Genomic DNA, 20,489 nt, shown 5'->3' on the forward strand with positions numbered 1-20,489 from the left:
AAAAAATTTTTTTTTAATTTTTTTTAAATTTTTTGTTAATACAAATGTTTCCTGATCAGTGCAGCAGCGCTGCTGCAGTCAAGGGAGCACGTCAGCGCCCCTTCCCCCACGAGCGGTCCCTTCCACGCCACCCGCGCCCCCCCATTGCTTTGGTGGCGCCTGGCGGCCAGTCAGTGGCCTGGCTTGGCGGCGGCAGCGGGCGCTTGTGAGGAAAAACCTAAGTATAATCTAGTATGTTGGGGGGGCGGGGGGGCGCCATTTCAGTGCTTGCCCCGGGCGCCGTTTTCCCTAGTTACGCCTCTGTGCAGCAGCTTACTTAAACAAACTCTTTCTAAATAAAGAACATCAATTTTAGCATGTTGTAATGCGCTTCCCTCTGGTGTGTTGGAGGGGTATTACAAAAGGAGTAGAAAGGATATGAACTTGTGGATCAGGGAAGGTGGAGAAAGTTAGATATGTTATTTTATTTTGTGATTTTTATAAGGGTCTGAGGAATCTTTTTATATTACCTCTTTTAAACAAATTCCCAGGAAGAGACATTGATTTCTATGATATCTATCTATCTATCTATCTATCTATCTATCATATTTCTATACCACTTGACATGTACATCTCTAGGCAGTGTACAAAATTTAAAATATTTAAAAGTCACAAATTAAAATACATAACAATAAAAACAGAATAAATTAGTTATTAAAACAAGTTTTTAAAATTATTAAAAATTAATTCTAATTAAAAGCCTGCGATAACAGGAGAGTCTTGAGGTTCTTCCTGAAAACAAACAGAGGAGGAGATGATCTTATTTCAGTAGTGTGCATATTCCAAAGCCCTGGGGCAGCCACAAGAAAAAGCCTGGTCATGGGTCACCACCAAACGATCCGGTAGCATCTGTAACTGGACCTCTCCAGAAGATTGTAACAGGTGGCAGGGTTTATGACAAAGGAGGCACTCTCTTAAATAGCCTGGACCTAAGCCGTTAAGGGCTTTATAGGTAAGAACCCATACTTTGTATTTAGGGATGCACACAAACCTGTTTGGAGGCCCTTTTACGGGCCCTGTTTGGAGACCCTGTTACGGGCCTCCAGACAGGTCTGAACACAGGGCGGTTCGAAGGCGGGGGTGGGACAGCTTTAAGGTCAGGGGAGGGTGCACTTACCCCTCCCTCTGCTTTTCACCCACCAGCTCTCACTTGAAAATGGTCCAGCAGGGAGGCAGCATACCTCTCTGCCACCCTGTCCACTCTTCAGACTGGAAGTAGGAGGAAGTAGCTCATGCATGTGCGCATATCGCGCTCACACACACACATAGCACACTCAAACGCACTGACATACACACACGCATGAGCTACTTTTGCCTACTTCTGGTCCGAAGAGCAGATGGGGCGGCAGCTTACCTCCCTGCCACCCTGTCCACTCTTCAGATTGGAAGTAGGTGGAAGTAGCTCACGCGTGTGCACATATCACTCTCTCTCTCACACACACACACACACACACAGAGAGACTCATACAAGTAAGGAATTAATGCAGTTCAGGTGATCTTCAGCCCTTTCCGGGCCTTTCCCCCATCCCGGTGGCCATTTTGGAGGCCACCGTCCATGAGGAATGGACCCCTGCATAGCCTGGGTAATGACCCGGCCACGCAGGGCTCATTGTGCACATGCGGTGGCTTCCAAAATGGCCACCGTGATGGGGGAAAGTCCCAGAAAGGGTTGAAGATCACCCTGAACCAGGTGCTTATTGACATAAGGAAGGCTGGTGGGGGAGGGCGAACCTCCACGGAAACACACACCCCGGGCGGCCTCGGAGAAGCCCCCTGGAGAGGGTAAGATTAAATAACGATAATTTTTTAAAAAATATTCGTGAGCCCCCCTGAATGGCCCGGGGGGAGGGTTCAGTCCGATGTCGAGCCGAACCCAGGGTGTTCGGCTCAACATCAATCCATTGAACTGAACCAGTTCAACTTCAAACTACTTGTTAGGGGGGAACTAGTAGTTATAATAAATAAATAAATAATCTGCATTTAGTAGTATTTTAAACTCCAAAGCTATTCATACATGCATCAAAAACTGGGCTAAGGAAGCTCAGCCTGGTTTTCGGTATGCATGTGTACCAGTATACATGGCTCCAGCCGGTGGCGCAGCGGTAAACCCACTTAGGGAGCCTACTACTCAGCCCAAATTCTGGGTATGAGGGCACACAAACAGCAGACTAAATCCTTTTGTGTTGGTGCTGTGCAGCATCGTGGTGCGGTGCATTATGGAAGCTCAGGGGGCCTCCCACACCCAAACCTCCCCGCTCTTTCCCTGCTAGCGGCAAAAGCAGCAATCGTTTTGGCAGCCGATCCAGCCACCCAGCAACATGGATGAGATTGTCTACAAGGGAGGTATGCTTTTTGCAGTTTCCTCCCTCGCCCTGTCCGAGCCCATTCTCCAATCATGAGAATGGGCTCTCCATATTTTATATAGCATAAATTATCTCCATCAGTCTCTACCTACCACATACAGCTATCTTTCCTGTTGAAGGGCAAGCTATGTAAAGTTCCAATTTCAATTTATTTAACTGCAACAAAAACTTGTTATAACAGACACAACACTTCCAACTACAATACATACAGATCTGCAACCAGAAAAACAAACCAGCAGCCCAAAATTTCATAATCAAGATATCCTAAATGCTATACACATAGCAAAATAAACCAGTCAAAACTATGACTATATAAACCAAAACTCCAGCTTTTTAAAAAAAAAACATATTTATACTTTTCTTAAGAATATCACAAGACCGCTGATGGAATGTTGTGTATATTGAGAAATCCAAGGGAATGTTTATGACAATGGCAGATGATTCAAATTACCCAGATTAATAACATGTGACGCTTTGATTCAGCAAATTCAATCATGAAAGCTTGCAAAATGGCTATTGTCTAAAACAGCAATGCGGAACCTTAAAGTCCCTGAAAGATTCTAGGAGAGCTACAAGATCATAGTACATTTGTCTTGTAAATATACACTTTTGCCTTGTTTTATAGCACCACTAGCCCTTTTGATGTAGACAAGCCTTTGTCTTGTTTTTCTTATTAATAGTTTATAATAGAGGAAACAAACAATATAGCTGTGTCTTTCACCCAAGTGGCAAAATGTTGCCCAGCTGTAAATGCAATTACTCAGAGAGTAAGCCAATCAGTACAGCTAATTCAATCATTCCCCTACCATGTTCTCAGCACATGCCATTTTTTTTGTTTATTCATAAACATGAATAGTAAAACTGATACATAATGATATCCATTAACCATCCTTCCAGATATGTAAATAATTAGATGGAAGAGAATGACTAAGATTATCTTGATTTGTGAACAGAATAAAATCTGACCATATCATTAAAAAATCATTAGAATTAGCTTGACCGCTTGAAAACAAACAAGATGAGTCAATTTTTCAGATATGGCAATATGCCACATAGACTGGTACCAAGATGTCAAAGATATGGTTTTATGTTTCCAGTATTATGCAATGGATAATCTAGCTGCAGTTAACATAAAAATGATAAGATCCTTAATAATGCCAAATTAGATCCTTTGATAATGCCAAATTAGCTCCTGAAAATACATTTAAAAGAGCCAACTCTGATCTCATATCTAAGCTCTGTTGTGTAATTTTACCCATTTCTAAAAAATACCTCTGTCCAAAAGCAGAACATACTGGGACAAGACCACCATAAATGGAACTGCAAATGTGCTATCTAAATTAATTAGCTAATTAAAGGATGATATTGTAAAGCACTGGAGATTTCAAACTGGGGACGGTGACAGCAGGCTTCCTGCAGACACCAAAGTAACTCCCAGGCAGAGGGAGTTATCAACCTTCTCTCTGTTGTAGTGAAGCACCATCTATATAACTGGCTAGAATCAACACTACAGTTGTTCAACACAGGTGACCTGAAGAGCCAATAAGGACTTTGCTGGCCCCAAAAAACACTTTCTACAGGCTTGGTTCCTCAGTCAGAGCAATGTCCTTTGACAAAGGAACAGTACAGACTCGTCTTGCCTTACCTCTACTTGTCTCACTTGGTATTCAGCTCAAGCCTGACCCTCACTGCATCTTAGGAACATAGGAAGCTGCCAGATACTGAGTCAGACCATTGGTCTATCTAGCTCAGTACTGTCTTCACAGACTGGCAGCGGCTTCTCCAAGGCTGCAGGCAGGAATCTCTCTCAGCCCTATCTTGGAGAAGCCAGGGAGGGAACTTGAAACTTTCTGGTCTTCCCAGAGCGGCTCCATTCCGAGGGGAATATCTTACAGTCAGGGGCGTAGCAAGGTTGGAGTGGGCCCAGAGACAAGATTTTAAAATGGGGCCCCCCCACTCAAAGTCCAGGGCCTCCGCACACCCCAGGCCCCCAAGGATTTAAGTCTGATATTCCAAAATAAGTATGCTGCCTGGAAATACATTTCACTGAATACACACACGCACACCTCACAATATATAGTGATATACATTGAGTACTATACATTTGTTTTACTTTTAATGCCTAGAACACACTAGAAAGATGAATGATTAAAATGGGCCCCTCGCTGCAGATTAGCCAAGGAGACTTTCAACCATGCAGGGTGAGCCTATGTTTGTTTTCTCAGAATTCTGAACAAATTCAGTCAAGTTCGATTCCAGGAGGTTTTTCACAGGAGGCTTTTAAAGCCCTTTAAGACACATCTCCTCTGGAATGGAGGTGCTGCATTCACATGTTGGCCAGATTTACCCTGAAGTCCCTGCAAGTTATTGGGGAGCAGTTCACACACAAGAAAAATAAAATAAAAGCACCACACATGCTTCACAGTTCTCACTCAGACCTTCTGGGTTGCAAAACAACTTGAACATAAGTGCATTTATAAATGAATGAATAAAATAAATATAATACTGTTTCTTCCAGAAGTTTTTGTAATTTTCTGCCATGAAACAAGCCACTTATAGGACTTTTAAGAGTTTTTTTTAAGCCAGCAAATTTTCCAAGCTGTTTAAAAATAAATATTCAGAGACTTCTCAGTCCCTCCCCCCCATATCAAAGCCCTATGGCAAGCAGATCCCTATATATCCGGGTGGGGGGGTGGGGAAGGTAACCACAAAAAGGAGTTCACACTACCTGGCAGCAGGGGGTCTTCTGCTGCAGAGAACAGTGGAGGCCTCTCCAGCTGCCTCCTCCTTCCTGGCTGGCTTGGGCCCTACTGGAGTTCAGGCTTCACAGAGGCCTACACCAGACCTCCGTGGAAGCCCCGCCCACCCGCCGATCAGCTGAGAGGCGGGAGAAAAGGAGCTCTTTGCAGCGTGTCTGCTGCTGGATTGCCGGCCAGGAGAACAAGCTGGAGAGACGGCGAACAGGGCAAGTGGCTGAGGGGCCTTGGGGCTGGGCAGGGGGCAATGGGGAGTCACGTGAGGTGCCTCTGGGGGGCCCCTCCAGGCAGTGGGGCCCCCAGACAACTGCCTCCCCTTGCCCTATCGTTGTTACGCGCCTGCTTACAGTGCTCACACTTCTAGTCTCCCATTCATATGCAAGCAGGGCAGACCCTGCTTAGCTAAGGAGACAGGCCACACTTGCTACCACAAGACTAGCTCTCCTTTTCCTCTGCCTCTTGTCTTTCTGATCTGCTTCTACTTGATCTGGTATTTTACCCCCAGCCTGTCTTAATCACTTCATTGACCTAGCTGCCTGCCCCACAATGGTGGGGCCTTATCCTGCAGCCTTATTCACTCATTCGCAGAAGCAAGAGATTCTGCAGTATATCTGCCATATTCTGAATGGATGGAATCACTCAATTACTCCTGAGACAGAGGGACAGAAGAGTTACTCATTCTTCGAAGATGTTCTGCACGAGTCATTGCCTTTCCTAGGATTCATTTTCAAGGAACAATGAAACAATTATTCCTAACTACACTGTAAAGAAATAAGGAGCCAAAATCTGTAGATAGCGTTCAGCTCTGTCGCTCTAGCACTTTCAATTTATTTGTGCCCACAAGATGCTGGGCTCAAATCCCATGCTCACCCATTTTTGCAAGGAAGCTGTTCCCAAAATAATCTGGATTTTCAGAAGGAGGCAATGGGGGTTGGACCAAGACCATCTGTGTTCAAATCCCTGCTCTTCCTTGAAGGTCATTGGGTGTGATTATAGGGCAAATCTCTAAGTCTAACCTATTTCATAGGGTGGTTGTATGGATAAATCCTTTGTTTCCAGGGACAGCTTCAATAGTTACAGTTTTAGCAGTATATATATTGCCCACACTGAGGCAACTAGACAAATATGCATATCGCATAACATTCTGAAAATACTAGACTGCCATCAAAATTAAACTCCAGCCATCATACCTCGTTGACTTGTTTTTTGTCCAAGTGAAAAACTTGACCAGAACTCGTTGATGCAATCTCTTCATAGACCTTGTAACCAATATGTGTTCTATCATCACAGTCTCCTGTTAGGACAAATACAACCTATATGGTTTAGGAAAAGGAAAAGAAGAATATTTAAATCACTCTCAAATGCAAAAGAATGAAACAAGCAAAGCGTCCGAAAACAATTTAGCTGAAGGAAATCTACACTGTGCTGTTAAAGCAATACATTTTATGTAATATTTTCAATCTCCAGTAATTAGTATAACAACTTTCAGAACAATACCATCTTAGCAAGTAGGATGATAGGCCAATTATTTAATAGCCTTCATTAATGCCTCATGTAATTACCAGTTTTCATTAATCATAACTGTTTTTGCAAAAACAAATACCATCTGCTGGAACTCCAATACTAAGAGTGCTTAAAAGAGAGGTTAAAAGTTAGAAACTGTTACTCATTGGTTTCAGGAGAATTTCTACCACTTTCGTTCTTTTCCAGCAGCAAAGTCCAGGTCAAGTTTGTCAACACAGGAAGCTGCCTTATCCTAAGTCAGATCATTGGTCCATCTAGCTCATTAGTGTCTACAGGCAGGAGTCTTTCCCAGCCACACATGGAGATGCCAGATGCTCCACCACTGAGCTTTGGCCCCATCCCCTAAGTTTCCTATCCAGACCTACCACTGGAACTTCCTGGTCTACAGCAGCTGCTGGACACATGCTGAAGAGTGCTGTGCAAGACAGACCTCCAAAGATGTCAAGGGATTACCAATGAAGAATAATAATGGTTAAGTTTTGGGGGTTGCAAAACCTGCTACTTAGCTTAAATCTAGCTGGTATACCATGGAAGTGAATAGGAACATAGGGACATAGGAAGCTTCCATATACTGAGTCAGACCATTGGTCTATCTAGCTCAGTATTGTCTTCACAGACTGGCAGCGGCTTCTCCAAGGTTGCAGGCAGGAATCTCTCTCAGTCCTATCTTGGAGAAGCCAGGGAGAGAACTTGAAACCTTCTGGTCTTCCCAGAGCGGCTCCATTCCGAGGGGAATATCTTACAGTGCTCACACTTTTAGTCTCTCTTTCATATGCAACCAGGGCAGATCCTGCTTAGCTAAGGGGACAAGTCATGCTTGCTACCACAATATAAGATCTTCTCCAATAAAAGCACATATTGTAAGATGAGATGTACCATATAGAAGAAACTATACTACTATTGTATGGAACTACTTATTGTTGATTGGAACTTATCGTATCCCAATATATTTCATAACAACATTAAAAAGAAAGAAAAAAATTTGAAAGCATCAGAACTAGGATATGCTTCCTTCCTACCTGCGATTGCTTCTGCTGAATCAACTGCAATACTTCATGAGCCAGTTTGTAGTCTTTGGATCGTGCATCAGTAAATACATAGATGAAGGAACCAGGAAGAGAAATTTCTAGAGCAATTTTGATTGCTCCAATGCTCATCTCTGGACAGTCACCACCTCCCTGTTCATAATTGGCAAATAAGGAAATGGATCAACATTAGTCAAAATCACTGACAATGTGTGTCCCCTCAATTTTGGGTTATTCTCCCACTTTGCCCCACCCAACCCTGTTCCAAACACTTCAGGAGATGTTTTGAGGGCAACACAGGGGAAGGACTGGAACTTAGCACATGGCACTTAGGATGAAACCCAAAGTAGCCACAGCTATTCTGAATTAATAGAACCTCCTATATTTTCAATCATAAAATCCAGGTTTAGATATATGGTTGAAATCCTGAGATGCAAGCATGAAAAATTGTAGCAATGTTGAAATTCGAGTTTCTTCATGTCAGTCATCTGAACATCCCCGAAAGAAGCAGGTCCACAGCTTGGGAGTGCTCCTAGATTGGACTCTGCTATTGGAAACTGCAGAATGCTGCAAAGATGCTGTTGCAAGGATGCTCATGGGTGCTAGTCACTCCTCGATGATCACACCTATCCTGTGGCAGCTTCACTGGTTGCCAGCTTGCTTTTGGGACCAATTAAAAGTGCTGGTCTTGAACTTTAAAGCCCTACATGGCTTGGGGTCAGGGTGTGTATTCAACCTCATTCACCCATACGAATCTGCCATACAAATCTTTGTTCATAATCCTGAGCCCTGCTCACAGCTCTGCCACTGACTGAGATTTGATTGGTGGTGACAAGAGACAGGGCTTTCTTGGTTGTGGTTCCTTGGCCATGTTATGCCCTCCCAGAATAACTTCATCACACACCCTACCTTAGGTTTTTTTTAAAAGATCTCAAAACCCATCTGTTTAGAGAGGCTTTTAAAATATTTTAATGATAAACTGACGGACTTTTAATTTAATATTTTAATTGGTTTGTTTTTAATTGAGTTTGTTTTAATTGATTTTATTCTATGCTGTTTAATTTGTTTTATTGTTTTAAGCTTTATATTACTTTTACTGTTGTGAGCTGCCCCAAGCAGTATTGTACTGGAGGGGCAGGATATACATATTTAAATGAATGAAGAAAAAAAGAAAGAAAGAAAGAAAGAAAGAAAGAAAGAAAGAAAGAAAGTTGATGTGTCATAGTTCACCAGAGGTGCTTTTTTAACGGCTTAGGCTGGTATGCTAGCTGCACCCTTTCCTGGTGAGATCTGACCTGACTACATTCATGCATACCTTAGTAACTTCTAGATTAGTTAGACCACAGTAATACTCTGCATGGGGCTGCCTTTGACAAGTATTTGGAAGCTTCAATTTGTACAAAATGCAGTTGTGGGACTTCCAATTGCAACCTACTTTAGGGAGCATATAACATATCGTTTTGGCTTCATTTGCTCCCCATTTGATTCAGGGCCCACATCAAAGTGCTGTTATCGACCTTTAAAGCCCTGGGACCAGGATATCTTAAGGACCACCTCCTTCCATAGGAGTCTGCCTGATCTCTTAGGACTTCAACTGAGGCATTCTTCTGCATTCCCTCCTCTTTGAAAGTTAGGCAAGTCAAAACAGGGAAGCAGGCCTTTTTGGCTGTATATTGCACCCACTGTGCTCTGGAAAACTAGTCTGGCATTCCTGGCCAGTGTTCCCTCTAAGGTGTGCACGTGCGCATGGACGCTCACACATTTTTTGTTATCTGCTCATTTGATTTTTGATCCCGCTCGGGTTTAATCAGGAAGGTCCCACTCTGAATATACATGTGTGAACACTGCTGTGATACTGCGCCCAGAAGAAAACTCATTCCGTACACAGTTGAAAAAAATTAGAGAGAACACTGCTCCTGGCCTTCTGATAGTAAACATTATTTTGCTCCAGAGGTCTTCAGGGGAGGAATAGAACATTAGTTTGTCTGCCCCCCATGTTTGTTCTGCTTTCTTAAAAAAACTCTCTGCTGTTTGAGTTTTTCTTTTTTTGTTAGTAACAATTTTTATTGAAAGGCATTTATTTCATATACAGGAGAACATCTGTATTTGCGGACTCACCATCCGCAGTTTTGCATATCGGTGCATGGTGCCTGCCCTGCCTACAGCACTCACCTGGCCTCTGTGTATGCGCAGCAGCCACTTGCGTGGCCAGCATGGTGTTGCTGACCATGCAAATGGCCGTCACACATGCACATAGGCCAGGTGAGTGACATAGGCAGAGCAGCCGCCATACAGGATGCCGGGCGGGGGGTGGCTGCTATCCGTGGCTTCCAGATGCCAGCGGTATTGCTGGTAAAAACGTTTAAAGGTACCTCTCCCCACCACCACCCCGTGCCACCCTCACCAGCCGCCACTGCATGTAAGGCAGTGGCAATCTTGAACCAAGAAGATCAGTTCTAGAGCTATTGCCCAGAACTCAAGGAAGACTTTATCAATCACTTGCCACCAGAATGCTCACAAAATTCTGGTAAAGGTTTTACTTGTCTTCCTAATCATTTAATATAATAAGAATGCAAAATCCTCATTTGTAATTGAAAGGTGTTAGAATGCCCAAAGACGCATACAATATTCTGTCTTGGGCAGGTTACATTTAGTGACTTCCCATAATTTTAACACCCAGATAAATTTGTATACCCACATATTGTACTGAACGTTTTCTGTAACCCTACCTGGGATTATAGTTCCCAGGATTTGTAGCTGAAGAGTGACGCCAGTTTTAAACCAATTGACCCTTGTACAGGTGAATCCACTGAGCCATACATTCAGCTGCAAGTCTGAAGTGGCTCAAGGACTTCCACTGTTCCTCTAACAGGTTGCCTGGAATGTTAGATGCCTGCCGTGGTTGGATAAACCTTTTTTGACAGACACATAGAGGTGATTCTCACGATCAGCCAAAATCGGGCTAAGGGAGCCTAGCCCGATTTCGGCTGAGCGTGAGAACCACCAGACTTGCAGGCAAGCCCGGTTTCTCCAAAGCAGGTGACCCACTTTTGTAGCCCTCCCCTTAAATGAGGTTAGTGAAGCGAGTCCTCCACTAACCCCATTTTTGTGATCGTGTATTGCCGCGCCGTGGCTCCATGTCGCGGCAACACATGAGGAGACCCCCGCCGGGAGGCTGAAACAAGCCTCCCAGCCCTAGGGGTCTCTCCAGGATGCCCTGCACACTCGCACAGGGCATCCTGGACCTTCCAGGAGCCGCGTTGCCCCCGATTCCCGCAGCCCCCGCCGGCTCCATGACAGAGCCGGCAGTTGTGTGGGCGGCCGATCCAGCCGCCCAGGGCTGCTGGCTTGATCGTCTGAAGGGAGAGTGGGCTTAGCCTGCTCTCCACGCAAACCCCCTTCCGGAGAGTCTCACTGATTGTGAGACTCGCCTCAAAGTGTGTGCCTTCCTGTTAAGCATTATCCCTGAATGACCCTCTTCAACAGGTTTGTCAGATTTAATCGTCATGACTTCTAAAGCGAAGACTGTTCAAAAACTTCCTTTGGAATTTTGTTCCACTGCTTCAGTATTCTTATGATATTAAATTATGGCATTAATTCTTCTTCTCTTTAGCTAATGAAAACCAGGAATGTTCTCCTTCCCCACAGCATGTTGCTATGCAAGTTATGTTGCTATGCCTTTTCTATTCAGCTATGTTTTCCTTCTGTTTCCCCACACACACCTCTGTTTTCTTTCCTGTAGCTCTGAAAAAATCTTCCTAATAGAGCTACATAAATTACTGTTCCAGCAAAGGATTTGATGTTATTAAGCTTAATGTGCTAAATTTATTGTAATGTGTTCAAATTTATGCCAACAGAATAATTTGGTTATTTAGAGAGCAGAGAATCAATTAACAGGACACTTTATTTTTAAGCAGTAACATCTTTAAGCCAAACAATCTCCTCCTCCCCCCATAATGTTGCAGGGCAAGGGCTGTGCATTGTCCTCAGTTGACCAAGGGATATCCCAACAGCAGAGGGCAGTATCAGCCCTGGCTGATCCATGGAGTAAGGAATGACATGATCATTCCCAAGCGTCCTCTTCCCAGTCACAGACCTCAGATGGCCTCATGGTTCTCTGTGAAGCTTTTGGCAATGAAGAGCCTGGGAAGGCAACTGGAGCAACAGGGGAGCAAAACTTATGATGAATCCAGGCTAACTCAGTCTAGAGCCCATAATGATCAGGACTACTCTGTGGCAATTGTAGAAGTAAAAAAGAGATTGCTTGCCTGCCACAAAGGTGTCTGCAGAGAAACATTTTCTGTGGAGTGCTGTTTTCCACATCTGGGCCCCTCCGCATGGCCTGCTGTGACCAATTTGCAGAGCGTTTTGCAGATAAAATCATTTGCATTCACTGTGATTGAATACCACATTGACAATTCCAAATGATATTCTGGCAGCCCCCATCAGCTCTGTGGTTTTGAATTATTTGAGGATATGGGCAGGATTTTGGGAATTTGAGAGCATCCACATGCATGCTTGGCTGGTTCAGGCAGCTAGGGTGGAGACTAGTCAAATGGATAGGCGGGGTATTGGTTCTAACAGGGCTAAGACAGGCAATGGTCCACCACCTACTAAAGAGGCCCTCCTTAGCAATAGCAATAGCACTTACATTTATATACCGCTCTATAGCTGGAAGCTCTCTAAGCGGTTTACAATGATTTTAGCATATTGCCCCCCAACATTCTGGGTACTCATTTTACCGACCTCGGAAGGATGGAAGGCTGAGTCATCCTTGAGCCCCTGGACAGGATCGAACTTGTAACCTTCTGGTTACAGGGCGGCAGTTTTACCACTGCACCACCAGGGCCTTAGACCCAGAGGTTTTGGACAACAATCAATCAGTCTCCAATTTGCCACTCTTGAGCATGGTACTCAAACGTGCAGAAGTACTTGGATGAAACTGTCTACTTTGATTTCTTTCAACCTGGCTTCTGTCCCAGTTTTGGGACTGATATAAGTCATCCAGTAAAGCAAGCAAAGCAGTTAAAGTCCTCATCCAAGATGGAAGCCAAACTGAAGAGGATCAAGATCAGAACGAAAAGGATCAAGTTAACTCCTGCTAACTTGGCAAAGAAGCACTTTTTAACATGGTGATTCTCTTTATTTAGCAGGGGGAGAGTAGCTGGCCCTATCCACCCCCAGCACAGTACCTCCAGTGACTATTGCTGGTGTCTATCATGTTTCTTTTAGATTGTGAGCCCTTTGGGGACAGGGATCCATCTTATTTATTTGTTATTTCTCTGTGTAAACCACCCTGAGCCATTTTTGGAAGGGTGGTATAGAAATCAAATTAATTAATTAATTAATTAATTAATAATATAATAGACATAGCAATACCAGGGGATAGCAGAATAGAAGAAAAAGAAATCGAAAAAATCACCAAATACAAAGATCTACAAATTGAAATTGAAAGGCAGTGGCAGAAAAAGACCAAAATAATCCCAGTGGTCATTGGCGCCCTGGGTGCAGTTCCAAAAGACCTTGAAGAGCACCTCAACATCATAGGGGCCACAGAAATCACCATCAGCCAATTACAAAAAGCAGCTTTACTGGGAACAGCCTATATTCTGCGACGATATCTATAACAGCAACAACATTGACAATAAAATTCAGCCATCCTAGGTCCTTGGGAAGGACTTGATGTCTGGATAAAACAAACCAGTCAATAACACCTGTCTGACTGTGTAAATAAATAATAATATAGACTGATTCATCCTATCTCCTGGAGCTGAGTCACCATGAGGTATTCAAGCACCTTGCCCAGCAATGGCAAATTGGAGACTGGGTGATAGCTGACTTTCTCTGAGTTTGTTTGATGTCTGCTGTCAAGGTTCCCTGTCGCCGACTGCACGTACTCCCAGTGAGATCCCAGCCCAGTTCCTGACTCATCAGATGCGGCGACAGCCATCACTCCCGCTGGCCCTACTGAGACCAACACAGAAGTAAGGGGAAGGAGCCAGGACCCTGAGAGATACAGCAAGGTTTCCACTTGCTGCTTACAGTAGCTGACACAACAGACTGCAAAATACAAGAGTGGGGTCAGGGGGCAGGCAGGAAACGCCAGTAAGGCAGGGAAGGCAGACAGGAGCATCTGGGAGGGAGCAGAAAACATAACGGATGGTGAGGAAAGATTTAAGCCAGACCAGGGAAAAGCCAAGGATGAGACAGATGTGTTAAAGAAGGCTACAGGTAGGAGCATGAAGGTGGCCACTGACAAGTCATTCAAGGAGTGGGGGGAGAAGAGGACAAGGATGGAGAAAATAGTGGGTGGAAAGGGTGGGTGGAAAGCAAATGGAAGGTTACATCTGCTTTCTTTCCCTTTTTATTGTCCAACAGAACTCTTTTATTGCGTTTTATTGTAATAGTTGTTTAATGTTTATCGTAAGTTGTCTTGAGTTTCTTTGAAAGCAAAACAGGACAGAATTTTTAAATAAATAAATAAAATGTGTGCCTGCCCAGAGACCACCAAGAAGAAAGGACTACTGAACTTCTTTTTCTGCTGGGCAGGTTTACTGCATGACAGAAGTTTTTTTGCGTGGAGAAACATTCAAAACGATGACTCCTAAGACTGCAGATCAGTTAAACCTTACAGAATAAGTAGCCCACTCACCTGAACATATAGTTCCCTAAGTTCATACTGAAATTTCTTGGGATCTGTCGTAATTGTTACAGGACCAATTTCTGAAAGGGAAACAAAATGAGTAAATCGCCAGGATATTTCAACAAAAAATCCACAGAGAGTTAAAAGTTTCATAATCACAAGATCTGACATGAGAAACAACATAATTTACAGCATTGTTTTTCAAATGATGAAATGTCAGATTGCCTTAATGTGAAATACTGACCCATATGGGCAGCTCAACAATTCCTCAACTGTGAGAAAATAAGCATGAACAGTACTACGCTTTATTTTTTCCACATTCCTTTCTTTAACCCAGCCAAATCCCTCAAAAGCAAAACACCATTCCCTACAATCACTTATTTTATTTACAAGCAACATTGGATACTCAAGCTACACTCTGACCCAGTAAGACATAACTGACAAAGATACCATAAAGTCAAGAATTCTTTCCTTGGTCAGAAGATTGTGGGAAACAGTCATTCAAGAGTGTAAAGTTAAACCAATGATGACATTGGGTTGGATCCCAACTAGCAGTTGTGCAAGCAGAATGGCAATTCTGCTCATACAAGCAGCGGAGAGAGGACTCCCACCAACTCTCTGTTCCATCGGCAGCCCCTCGTGCATATTCCCCAGCCCTCAGGATTGACTTGGGGGCGGGGATGGGCACCTCCAGGATGCAGGAGAGAAAGCATCATACTACTGACGGTTCTCTGCACCCAAGCCCTTGTATGGTTTCAACAAATAGGATTCCAATTCCTTCTATTGGAAAGGGTTTAACACAAGTATTGATCTATCTGTTGTTTAAAACAATGTTTTTCAGATGCTTTCAGCTGCTTTGAGCATTTCCTAGAAAAACTCATTTTGGAGGCAGGGTGCTGGTGACTGCTAGTTTTTACCATTTTTTTCCTTGTAAAAAACTGGAGAGATGGGGTAATGTTTATTATTAATATAATAAGGGAAAGGGATGCTTCTTTTTACTATTTCTTTATTCATGAATACTGTATTTAAAACTACAGGGCTGCTTCTCAGGTGTCCTTGGTTAGAAGTACCAAAGGACAAAATACACTTGAGCCTATCTATTGCTGGGTTCAGACCAGCAATTTAAGCTAAGCCATGTTTTAAGCTAAGCTATGGTTTCACATGGTTTGGATGAATTCTATTTCTAATTAGATTTTAAAACAAATCAAGATCAGTCATGACAATTAAACTGACTGATCTAGGTTTATTTTAAACAACTTCTTTGAAATAAACCAATATCTGAACCCAATGTTTTGAATGAATTTATTTTGAGGACGTTTATTTCAAGGAAGTTTAGAATAAACCTAGATCAGTCAGTTCAGTTGTCATGACTGATCTTGATTTGTTTTAAAATCCAATTGGAAGTAAAATTATATACATGATTATTGCAGCCAGGATTCTTTATACAGCTAAGTGGAGATTACAAATTGCCCTGACCTTGGATGAATGGCTATTAAAGTTGTGTGGATATACCTCTATGACTAAGATTACAGCTTATCTAAAGAATAATTCAGAGGAATTATTTGCTCTAACTTGGAAACCTTTTATAAATTTTAATGCAGCATTTGGCCAAAATCCTCACCCAAAACAAGGTTTTCCTTGTGTATGAGATTGATTAATTTGTTGTTTTTCTATCTCTGCAATATCTGATGTGAGGGAGCGAGTTGGGGGAGAGTTGGCAAGGGAGGGAAGTTGAATCTTGGACTGTTACTTATAATGTTTGTATTGATGCTTATAATTGGATTGATTGATTGATTGATGATTTTTTTTTTTAAAGGAAGTAAAATTATTTCAAGACTTGCAAGGCAGGGGAAGGGTATGCTCCCAATTCTTGAGTACGTCTTACAGAAGCAAGATTTAACCATAGTTCTTCCTATGACTTGAAGTTGGTTTGCAAAGTACACTCAGTGCTAATTGTGGCTTTGCATTATGCCTAAATACACAAACCACTGATAAGCCACAGAGCTGTTGCTCTGCACCATAGCAATGAAAGTGAACTTATGACCTTATAAAGCTGAGTCCTGAAAAGACTGAGGAAAAAGTGGGCAAGCAGACAATCATCGTTTGCCTACTGTATGTCTGGAAATTCAAACCATGATTGAGGTTCTTAAGTACAGTTAGCATAAACTTTGGTTTCATATTGGGACTGTTCACATGACAGTGCATATGTCGTCAGGCAGGTGGGCAGGCATGCTGGGGGTGGGGTACGGCGGGGTTCAACCTACCTTCCCCCAGATGACCACTCGCAGTCCTGAAGGTATGCAAGCTGTGCACCCACACAGCCAGTGTTGCTAGGAACAGCGTGGATGAAACTCCATGCTGCTCCCGGCAGCGTGATTAAACAGAGGCCAGGACCTGTTGTCGCAGACTCTGGAGATCCCATAATGCAGCACACGACAAGCATACTCTAGATGCCTGTGTCTGTGTGCGGCCAGGCTGGAAGCAGACCAGCCCGCACATGAGCAAGTAACCTGAGTTAAGGGAGTGCTTGCTCCCTTAACTTCAGCTAGCAGCTGGGCTAAAAAGTTGGGTTAGGCAGCACTGGCCCACTGGGATCAGGCCTGATCCTGGCACTTTTCATGCACAGCCGAACCCAGGCTGGACATCCCTAGCCTAGGTTAGGCTGCACATGAGAACAGCTTCATTATGTCTGAACCCCATACTTCCCTTTGTCACCTCCACTTGCATCACAGTACTTGGCTACCACTTACATGCATTTCAAAAGGTAAAAATGGCAATTTTAACAAATGTGCCCTTCATATCCAATGTAGCATGCAAACATATTTTACAAGGGTAACAGACCCAAGTGAGAACCATCATGTCAGAAGCAGTCTTCAAGTGCAGATATGAGAACAAAAAGGCAGCGAAATACAGAAAATATGGTGATTTTTCAAAATACAGTGCAATTTATTTGGAGAGACACCACTGATGATTTCTGCTAAGCACACACAAATATAGTTCTGAAGATGACACCAAAGGGAAGAACAGATTAATTAACATAGATAATGTTTATGCTTGATCTTAGCCAAAAGGCCAAGAAGTGGCCTGTATTATCAGAAAGCAATTCGTTAATGTTCCTATTAGCAAGTTAGCCATAGGTTATTGTGGTGCAGAGTTAGTAGAGTATAGTATTATTATTATTTGATTATTTCAAGTTGGTACTGTTGGAACTGTTATTGTTGTATGTGCTGTTTGACTTGCACATATATGTTTCCAAAAACCCAAACATAAATGTATGCAGACAGTCAGACATTATGTGTTCAATATGTAATTAACATGTATTAATATTTCTGCACATTTATTATGTTTATGTGCACATCTCCATTTAATCTATGCATTTATTGTTTTCCACAGCCATGATTGTTTTCCACAGCCATAATCTGAATATGTAATGAAAATTCAACTAACTCTGGAGCCCTTTAAAACTGTCCCTGGCTGCATCAGAGCCCCTTTCCTGTGAATGGCTTCTGTGTGGAGGGAGTTGACGGAACTCCTGTAATCTACAGCAATACAGTATGTATTGATAAAACAGAATTAAAATTGAAGCATTAATCTCTTAAACTGGGGTGGATTAGTTTTTCTATTGGGGGATAAAAATCACCCCAATAAATGCTATATCATTATTGATCTTCAATACTGATCTATACCCCTTTCACTATTCTGCAAAGTGAAAATTCTGAGGCATATACCAGGGCAACTATGACTGCCTAACAGCACCCTTACATCTAGCCTAACCCATAAGAAGTGGGGGCGCTGCATTACCTTATCAGGAAAGGGCATAACTTCCCTAAATGCCTGCCTGATGGCAGTAATGGGCAAAATGAAGGATAACAGACTAAAGTTGAATCAAATAGGACAGAGATACTGATTATGAGGGGCCAGGACTTGAGAGATGGTTTAGAGATGCCTGATCTGGATAGGGTTACAGCTCCCAGAAAGAACAAGTATGTAGCCTGGGAGTGCTACTGGATGCAAAACTATCCCTAGATTATCATGTTGAGGCAATGGCTAGGAGCCCTGTTCATCCGCTTCAGAAAATATGTCAGCTATGCCCATTTCTGGAGGTAAACAACCTTAAAACAGTGGTACATATGCCAGTAACCTCCAGGCTTGACTACTGTAATGCACTCTATGTAAGGCTGCCTTTGTATGTAGTCTGGAAACTACAATTGGTGCAGAATGCGGCAGCCAGAACTGTCTCTGGGTCAACCCAAAGAGACCATACAACATCAATTTTAAAAGAACTTCACTGGCTGCTGCTATGCTTCCAAGCAAAATGCCAAGTGCTGGTCATTACCTATAAAGTCCTTAGTGGTGTCAGTCCAGGATATTTAAGAAAGCACCATCATGCCGACACCACAGCGGCAGCGGCCACACTCCCACTCTTCACCGAATGGTGTCGTTGAGTTCAAGGAAATGGGGAGGGAAGGGGAAGGCTTGGGTGGGCTAGGTTGCCCCACCCCCTTGCATCTGACATCAGAAACAGGAGGTGTGGCTTGGGGCACTGGGGCATGCACAATTTGCACGTGCAAATGATGCCCCCCGGCCCAACTTTGTCCCCTGGCCGCCGGGATCCTCGCTACGCCCTTGGGCATTGGAATGTGATTTCTGTCAAATCAAGAGCATCTCTGGCTGCTGTTAAAAAGACCTGTTTTCTCAGGCTTTTAGTACAATTTTAAGCAGTTTTAATTGTTCTTACTCTGTAAAACCATTTTGTTTTTATTCTGTTTTTACATGTGTTGTATTTTGAAATCATATACACTGCCTAGAGATACACATATCTGGTGGTATGTAAATATGGTAAACAAACCAAAACAATGGGGGAGGAGCCCAAGATGGCAACACAGCTGCAGCTCGTTTTACGTGCTGCTAGACTGATGTCTTTTCTGTGGAACTCTGGAGGTTTATTTTAAGCATTTTATCTGGAATTGTTTTATTTTGTACCATGGAGTCGTAATACGAAATGGTGAACAAACTATAAAATGAGTCTGAGGCCCTTGGTGCATCATCTCCTGAAGACTAATCCCTCAGGCCCAAACATCTCTTCCTTTACCAGATTTCAAAATACCATGAAACATGAGGCAATCACATCAGAAATTTCACATTGTTTAAGACTGTAACTTTATTCTTTTGTTTCTCAACCAAATAATATATATCAAACTTCAAAACCAGCTTTGGGAATTTAAAGCAAATTCTTCTGTTGTTGAAAAGACACAGAATTGATCACATATGCAAGGAATTTTTTTCTAAGCCATGGTTGCATGTTACTGAACAAGGCCTTGTCTTCCTAAACTTAAAACCACATAACTAAGTTAACACAACCAAGATGGTGTTTAGGCTGGTCCCTAAGCAACTGACCAAACACTACTATATAAAACTGTCTGCCAACAGATTTGACAGGCAATAAGAATGTTGATACCTCCCACCCAAAAATAAATTTGAAACTAACACTCTTCAGCAATAAACAAACAGGCAACTATCTCAATAAATAAATCTCTGTCTCAATAAACTGACAGCATACCCACTTTGAAGCATCTCAGTACATTTTGAGGACTTTATGTCTTATTTGGATGCAAGTTTACAGAAGAGTTTGAAAGCAAGTATTCTGACACTTGCCGGAGTGGGGGGGGGGGAGTACTTTGAGAACATCTGTAATTCACAAATGCTGCTGGTGTATTTGTGGTGTTTGAAAATGTCCCTTTGCTAACAACCAAAACAATTAACACAATACATCAACAAAATAAATTTCATATGAACTAGGTGTTTCCAGGAATTATCACTGAATAATTTAGCCTTCCAGTGTCCAGCAGTCAGAAGAGGCTCAAAACCACAGCACTAGAAAGTTGTTTGTTGTTATAACAAGGCTAGTCAGTGGGTCAGCTCATGGGTTCAGAGCATCCTGCTGAGCTTACAACTTTCAACTGGCAAAGACTGATATTCCTAAGGCAGTCCTGCACAGCTTGTGACCCACCAAGCCAAACACTGCCACAAATGGGAATTCTCTTGTTTTTGCTGCCTAACTGGGACAGCAAACATGGCGGGGGAGGGGGGAACACCCTTGGCACACCATAACACTTAGCTGGTTGGCTGCCCTGTCCTT

General features: G+C 42.9%; 1 protein-coding gene and 1 long non-coding RNA gene across 11 annotated transcripts in view; one reads left to right on the forward strand and one right to left on the reverse strand.

Moving 5' to 3' along the window:
* Positions 1-20,489, reverse strand: part of HMCN1 (hemicentin 1) — a 409,401-nt gene that overhangs the window by 332,523 nt on the left and 56,389 nt on the right. For 9 of the 10 annotated variants that reach the window (XR_008305548.1, XR_008305547.1, XR_008305549.1 and 6 more), the window contains exons 2-4: positions 14,360-14,430; positions 7,702-7,860; positions 6,349-6,471 (exon numbers count right to left, since the gene is read on the reverse strand). Coding sequence is in view for 5 of the 10 variants with exons in the window: in XM_053242914.1 (XP_053098889.1) it covers positions 6,349-6,471; positions 7,702-7,860; positions 14,360-14,430 (353 nt within the window). In the remaining 5 variants the exon portion in view is untranslated. Of the gene's footprint in view, positions 1-5,130; positions 5,203-6,348; positions 6,472-7,701; positions 7,861-14,359; positions 14,431-20,489 lie in introns of those variants that run through there. The other variant, XM_053242916.1, reaches the window with a different exon arrangement.
* The window catches only part of LOC128322144 (uncharacterized), a 28,465-nt gene continuing 24,141 nt past the window's right edge, over positions 16,166-20,489 (forward strand). The window contains exons 1-2 of the long non-coding RNA XR_008305552.1: positions 16,166-16,224; positions 17,744-17,902. This is a non-coding gene — a long non-coding RNA (uncharacterized LOC128322144). The remainder of the gene's footprint in view (positions 16,225-17,743; positions 17,903-20,489) is intronic.

This window comes from Hemicordylus capensis, chromosome 4 (genome assembly GCF_027244095.1).
Source record: "Hemicordylus capensis ecotype Gifberg chromosome 4, rHemCap1.1.pri, whole genome shotgun sequence".
Taxonomy (NCBI): domain Eukaryota; kingdom Metazoa; phylum Chordata; class Lepidosauria; order Squamata; family Cordylidae; genus Hemicordylus; species Hemicordylus capensis.